Source organism: Nannospalax galili, unplaced genomic scaffold (genome assembly GCF_000622305.1).
Source record: "Nannospalax galili isolate Female #2095 unplaced genomic scaffold, S.galili_v1.0 scaffold706, whole genome shotgun sequence".
Lineage (NCBI taxonomy): Eukaryota > Metazoa > Chordata > Mammalia > Rodentia > Spalacidae > Nannospalax > Nannospalax galili.
Window position 1 is genome coordinate 1,144,552 of NW_008354694.1, and position 7,397 is coordinate 1,151,948.

A 7,397-nucleotide genomic window follows, 5' to 3' on the forward strand; every position below is an offset into this window, starting at 1 on the left:
AGGCAGGCACCTGTTCTCACAGTGGCTCCAGCCTGGGCTACAGAGTTGAGGCTCTGTCTCAAAAACACAACAAAATGATCATATGCCACTGGCTACTGGTGTGCTTACTGTAAAATTAACAGCAACAAAATAACAAACCCAACTGTCTCCCAGAGCTCCCAGACCATGGTGAGCAGTGGATCTGTACATCCAGGTGCAGGTGCCGTCATTCGTGGCTCTTCGACTCTGAGACTCTGTTCATCTGAGTAGGTCTGTGGATTCTAAAACCCTTCACAGTGGGTGAGCACACACCTCCGGGAGCCCCTTCAGGCTGCCCATGCCCTCCTTCCACCCAGCCCAGGCTCACCTTCTGAGGAGAAGTGAGGGGAATGCTGGTCTTGCCCTCAACGCTGACAGTCACGTTCCCAGGAACAACAATGGGGTCAGGTTCCAGTGTCAAGCTGTTGAGCACTGCAGGGTCCTTCCCTTCATCACAGTTATCCCAGGAAAAACCGCGAAGTCGGGAAGGCTGGGGACAATCAGCAAAGGAACAGATGTTTACAAAAGGGATTGTCTCAGCACAGAAAAACCACGGGAACAGGCTGCTGGAGGGCTGTCCTGTGAGTGACACATAAGAACGGGCTGCTGGAGGGCTGTCCTGTGTGTGACACATGCTGGAGGTTGCCCTGTGTGCAGCACCTCCCCTCTACGCTTCCTCATAACTGCATTTTCAAGCTGGGCCTACACTTGTCTTACCCGTTCTATAGAAGGGACTAATCTAAAAGACTCAAAAAACCTCCCAAAGTGTGATGCAGGGCCAGCCACAGTGGTCCACATCTTTAATCCCAGCTCTTGGGAAGCACAGACAGGGAGACCTTGTCAAAAAAAGCAAAGTGTGTCACAAATCTGCAGCACACTGTAACAGACCTTGAACTTCAAAACTAGTGGCACTAGGGATGTAGTTAAATTGTCAGAAGGCTTGCCCGACATACTCGAAGCCCTAGATTTAAACCCCAGCACTGCGCAAACCTGGTGTGATACAGACAGCCTGTTATTCCTACACTTGGGAGGTGGAGGCAGGAGCACCAGGAGTTCAAGTTCATCATCAACTATAGAGCCCATTCCAGGCTAGCCTGAATTCTTAAGACCCTATCTCAAGGAGGAGGGCGAGGGGGGTGGGGATAGCTGAGTAGACCTAGGTAGGTATGGCGTTACAGTTCCATAATGCCAGCACTCAGGTTAAAGGCAAGAAGACAGGCATGTTTAAGGCCAATCCTGGACTAGCCTGGGCAACACGAAAAAAGGGAGGGTTGAAGAGGGGCTCAGGAGGTCCCACCCCTAGCTGAGGCACTACCAGCTGCTGGGGGAAGGGGAGTCACTATTCCTTGGGGGTGAGCCCGCTTACAGGTAACCCATGCACATACACCAGCACTAATTGGACTTGAGGTTATAAAAATAAGGACTGTTGGGGGGATTTGAAGGGAGGAAGGGGATCTGTGTTAGATATGATCAAGAAACACTGCATACAGGCATGAAATTGTCAAAGAGAATGTAGATGTGTTGGGGGTGATTGAGGGAAGTAGGGGGGCATCTGGCTAGATTGATCAAGATACACTGTGCATGAAACTGTCAATGAATAAGTAAAAATATTCTTTAAGAAACCATGACTAAACCAGGCGTGGTGGCGCACACCTTTAATCCCAGCACTCCAGAGACAGAGACAGGCAGATCTCTGTGAGTTCAAGGCCAGCCTGGTCTACATAGTGAGTTCCAGAACAGCAGGAGCTATAGGAGAAAGGAGCCCTGTCTTTAAAAGACCAAAAAAAAAAAAACTGACTAAGCTCATCTGGCTTTGGGGTACCATCTCTGACTCCCCACCTCCCCGCTGCCCAGTCCTCTCCAGCCAGCCTTAGGCCCACCACAGGACAAGCTCAGGGAAGAGTTGCCTTTGACCATGACCTGGTCATGTTCTACTCCATGTCCAGGGCCAATAACAACGAGGAACACTAACACAGGGGGAACAGACAGCACCCCAAGCCCCACCCTCCAGGGAACAGGATGCACATGATGGATCCTGAGGACTCTTGCTGATGAACAACCCCAGGGAGTGACTTCTCCATCTCACCAACGTGTTCTCACTTCCACGTCACCGGCACTCTGCAGAGCCTCGTCCCTGATCCTCCTCCTCAGGTCTCTCATCTCCTGAGCCTCTCCCCAACTTCTCCAAGGCACACAGCACTGTCACCTCACCCACAGGACCTCATGGTTTGAGCTCTTGTCACCTGGTGCCCTCTCGCTCCCACACTGACAAAGCCAGAAGGCCACTGACAAGGGCCCTTAGCTTTCCCATGCCCACAGGTGGCCTCAGAAAACCTGCCAGCCCTTCACCTCAAGCTGGCCTCCACTTCAAATAGTCCCATAGCCATCTGGACCGAGAAAGAACACCTGACCAAGACAGATCACAGATTCTCTCTGCCTGATTTTGAAATTAAAGATTAAAGGACACAGGGCTTGGGACTGTCTTCGATCATAAGCTTTAAGTTGGGATCCAAGCACATAGACCTGTGACTCACAACCAAACTGAGGTGGACGAACAGAACTGACGCTGGCTCTGCTATTCCATAGAGGGGACATAGGGACTGGGGAGACAGCTCAGCGGTTGAGAGCACTGGCTGCTCTTCCAGAGGGCCTAGGTTCGATTCCCAGCAGCCACATGGTGGCTAACAACCACCAGTTCCAGGGGATCCAATGCCCTCTTCTAGCCTCGGTAGGCTTGCATGACACAGATGCTCTTACATATATGTAGGCAATACACTCACTCACATAAAATAAAAATATTTTTTAAGGCCAGGCGAGGTGGCACACGCCTGTAGTCCCATCACTTAGGAGGCAGAGGCAGGTGGATCTCTGTGAATTCAAGGCCAGCCTGGTCTACATAGTGAGTTCTAGGACAGATGGGGCTACAGGGAGACCCTGTCTCAAAAAAGATCAAAATTTAAAAAAAAAAAGAAAGGGAACATAAAGTCACCTATGCGATCTACCAAAGTGATAGAGGTGAGTGTGGTGGTACACAGCTCCAATTCCAGCACTCAGGAGGCTGAGGCAGGAGGATCTCAAGTTTGAAGCCAGCCTGGGCTACACAGAGACCCCGCTCCCAAAACAAAATAGAACAAGCAAAAAGCAATTTAAAACCAGGCACAGTGACACAAGCCTGAAATCCCAGTATTTGAGAGGTAGAGGCAAGAGACCCAGAAATTCAAGGCAATCCTCAGCTACATGGTGAGTTCAAGGCCAGTCTGGGATGAAACCCAGGCACTACTGGGAGTAGGAAGTAAGGCTCTGGAGTGACACTCAGGAAAAGGAGGCTCCAGTCAAACAGACCCAGCTTGGAATCACAGCACACACACACTTACCCTTGGAGCCCCGGTTTCCACATCTCTTTTTTTCGGTCTTTTTTGAGACAGGGTCTCCCTGTAGCCCCAGCTGTCCTGGAACTCACTATGTAGACCAGGCTGGTCTTGAACTCACAGAAATCCGCCTGCCTCTGCCTCCCGAGTGCTGGGATTAAAGGTGTGCACCACCACGCCATCCACATCTTTTAAGTAGAGGTACTTTACCTTCCCATCAGGGCTGTCACACCGGTGAGAACACCTATGCAAAAGCTCATGACACGGTGCCAGGCAGCAAGCATGAGTTATGAAATGACAGCCATGCACCACCCTGGACTCTGCTTCCTGCCACCAACTCAGTGAGATTCCTAGTACACCAGTTAACCTTCCCCTGTTCTGGAGTGTCCTGGACCAGGTTCCTAATCCTTGGAATGAAAGGTTGTCATGACTAAGAAAGGCAGGACAAGGAAGCGCCTGCAGGTGTTCCCTCCAAACTTCATTCCACAAATATTTATGGAGTAACTACTACAGGCCCTGGGCTAAGGGCTGTGTCAAACAATTGGATTTGATCCTGCCCAGCCTTGTGGGGCTTACAGTCTTATGTAAATTAAATATTGCACAGGCTGGGGATAAAGCTAGCGGTAGAACCCTTGTCCTTGTCCCACATACATGAGGCCCTGGTACTCAAACCCTATATTAAGGAAGGGGGGGGGGTGGCATGTGAATCACACAGTGATCAGTGAGTGCCAGAAGGTGAAGTTGAAAACAACCAAAAGAACCAGCTCACGGCTCATGCTGTAGTAAGGAGGTGGCGTCTGAGCCAGGTTCCTTCATGATGAAATCTGCCATGAGAGCTGAGCCAGCAAAGGTCCTGAGCAGAGGCTCAGCTGCTTTAAGCACTACTAGAAGGTCAACAGGTTAGACATGTTGGATGAGGGGCCCTGCAGAGGCTGGAGGGGTGGTAGGGTCATTCTCCAAAGGCCCTCGTAAGTCACATTCAGGAGACTGGACCGGCCACAATGCCATGGAACAGCCCTGAAGGAAAAAGCACTATGCCTGGAGAAGTTTGGACTAGAAGGGGACTGGCCAGTTACAAGGCCTGGATGAAGAGGGGAGAGGAGGCTGCTTTCCCCTTAAAGGCAGCCTGATTCACACTGAGGGCTGACTTCAGGCTCAGAGAAGCTTCTAGAGTGCCCATACAGAATCCTCTGCTCTCTCCTAAGCACCCCCTCCCTCAGTTCTGGTGGAGCTATCACAAGGTGGCCGCCCACCAGCAGGGCCTGCTCACCCGGGGAAGGGAGGGCAGAGATAGAAGCAGTGCCTACCTGGTACCCGGCAGTGGCCATCCCCAGCTAGACCAACACATAGGAGAGAAGCAGCATACAACAACGGGGAGACAGGGCTACAGAGGCAGAATGTGGGGACAGATCACAGACACCATGGCTGTGCTGCCCTCACTAGCAGACGCCATGGGCATGTTAACCCCTAGAGGTTCAACTTCCTCATCTATTAAGTAGGCATAATTATACCTTCTGATGGGGCAAAGACAGGAAGAAGTCTGCCCATAGGGCTCCTCAAAACTGCCAAGTTCATTTCATTTTTTTCTTTTCTTTTCTTTTTTTTTTTTTTTTTTTTTTTTTTTGACAAGGTCTCCCTGTAGCCCCAACTGACCTGGAACTCACTATGTAAAGCAGGCTGGCCTTGAACTCTCAAGAGATCTGCTTGCCTCTGCCTCCCAAGTGCTGGGATTAAAGGCATGGGACATTACACCCTGCTCAAATACTTATTTTTTAGCAGAGAGAATGTAGAAATGGCAGAGACAGTGTCCCAGGCCAGGGAAGAGTGGGGAGACGTGACAGGGATGACAACGTGGTTCCCCAGAGTCAGTGCTGTAATAGAAAGAGGGTATTCATGAAGAACTAGTGAGACCCAAATAAAGCCTAGTCTAGTTCACAGTCATGGCCTACACTGGTTTTGACAGATGTATGCTATAATAGGGAACAAGGAAAATTGGGTAGGTAGACTAAACTCTACACTGTCCTTGAAACTTTGCTATGAATTTAAACTATTCCAAAATTAAGATTCTTAGCAAAGTATGACAGTACACACCTGTAACCCCAATACTTGGGAGGTGGAGACGGGGAAATCAGGAGTTCAAGGCCATCCTCAGCTATATAGAGAACTCGAGGCCACCCTGGGATAAAAAGAGACTATCTCAAACAAAACAAAAAATGAAAAGTACAAAGCTCAATGCATAGCACACAGTAGGTGTACAATAAATGACAGCCACTGTACAATAGTGTCTAGTAAGGACCTACTCAGCCCAGCACAGAGCTAACCACTCTGCTCTTATCTGAGACTCACTGCAATCCAGGACCACAAGACCAGTTAATGGGACAAGTGAACCAAAACAGGGTTCCAGGGACTCAGTCACTCACTGGTCAGGTTCTGTGCCTACCAGCCCAGACAAAATACAGTGACAACAGCAAAGGCTCAAAAACAATAGTCCCTAATCACCTAAGGAGCCAGTCGTGGTGGCCCACAGCTTTACTGCCAGCCCTCAGGAGGCACAGACAGGCAGATAGATCTCCGTGAGATCGCGGCCAGCCTGGTCTATATTGCAAGTTCCAAGCCCAGCCGGGGTGACAGGAAGACCCTAAGGGAAGGTGGGTGACTTCTGTGATACCTCAGAGCCCCTCCAAACTGCCAATCTTAAGACCCTGAAGTCAGGTGGTACCCACAGGAGGATGAGGATGTTTGGGACACAAGACTCCAGATGGGCTCCACCCCACAGTGGCAGCCTGGAGCCAAGACAAGTCTTCTCAGCCCACACTTACCAACACCCTGAGACAAGCTGCCTATCCTCTGGGTAAGGGAAGTGGAAAGGTCCTAACTCCTTCATTCCAGAAAGGAAACTGACATCCTGCCCCTGGGTCAAACTAGCCCAAGGCCATTGGCTTCAATAGATGTATTTATTTCAAAGTCCAGGGCCTTTCTGTTCCTGAAAGCCCTCCCCAGCACCCCCCAGGGATGGCAACAGAAAAGGGATGAGAAGTCAGGCCTTCCCATTCGGGTCACATCCAACTTTGCCCCAGCTCTGTCAGGCAAACTTCCCGAGGGTAGCTGGAAGGAGGGGATCTGGAACCCACCAGTTCCCTTTCTGACCAGTTCCCTTCCTGTCGGGGGTGTTCACAGTCAAAAGAGGCCATGAAACTGGGCTTCTTCCCTCTCAGAATGACAGAACTTCTCTTCCCCAGGGGTCTGGAGCCTGGGGAGAACGAGAAGTGAGGCAAGAGAGGGGAAAGCTTGGAAGGGGGCGCGGGCGCCTGCCCTGACTCCAGGTTGGACCTGATGGCTGGACCTCTGTCACCAGGGGGACAATTCTGGCCCTCTGGGTCTGATTCAACCCACCCACCTCATTGCGGGAAATGGCCGGCTGAGGATCCGAGCCTGGGGCGAGTGCATTAACGCTGCTGCAATGAGCGGGGACAGGGCAAGCCAGACGAGATTAGCTCGTCCAAGCAGGCTACACCCCGCACCCAGGCTGGGGACCGGGGTCCGCGGCAGGAGCCCCTCCAAACTGCCAATCCTAAGACCCTGAAGTCAGGTGGTACCCACAGGAGGATGAGAACGACCGCAGCGTGGCCGCCCTTCCGCCCCGCCCGCCCAGGGAGGCACTCACGCGCTTTGGGCCCAGGCGCGCCGGGGCCGCGGGACAGGTGAGCAGCAAGCCCAGGACTAGCAGCAGCGCGCAGCGCACGGCGAGGTACATGGCGAAGACGGGTCCACTCGAACCGGCAGTGCAAAGGCCTTTAAACGCCCACAGGTCGGTTATGCAAAAAGGACCATCCTCCGCCGAGCTCCGCCCCTCCCCGGCCGAGATTTCGGGCCCGGAGAAGGAGGGACTTCTCCCGGCTCCGCCCCAGACCCTCCCGCTGGGAGTCCGGCCCTCAACGGCTTCCCAAAGGGCCCACGAAGGCGGAGCCAGAGGAAGGGGCGGGGCTGCGGGAGAGTGGGGGGGCGGCTGCG

The 7,397-nt window shown here is 52.2% G+C and overlaps 1 protein-coding gene across 1 annotated transcript in view; it reads right to left on the minus strand.

Annotated features, from left to right (window-relative positions):
- Gm2a (GM2 ganglioside activator) overlaps window positions 1–7,334 on the minus strand; it is a 22,225-nt gene extending 14,891 nt beyond the window's left edge. Inside the window, exons 1-2 of the mRNA XM_008851868.3 lie at window positions 7,051–7,334; window positions 347–508 (exon numbers count right to left, since the gene is read on the minus strand). Of these exons, the coding sequence (XP_008850090.1) occupies window positions 347–508; window positions 7,051–7,140 (252 nt within the window). The 5' untranslated portion in view covers window positions 7,141–7,334. The remainder of the gene's footprint in view (window positions 1–346; window positions 509–7,050) is intronic.
- Between the last annotated feature and the right edge of the window lie 63 nt (window positions 7,335–7,397).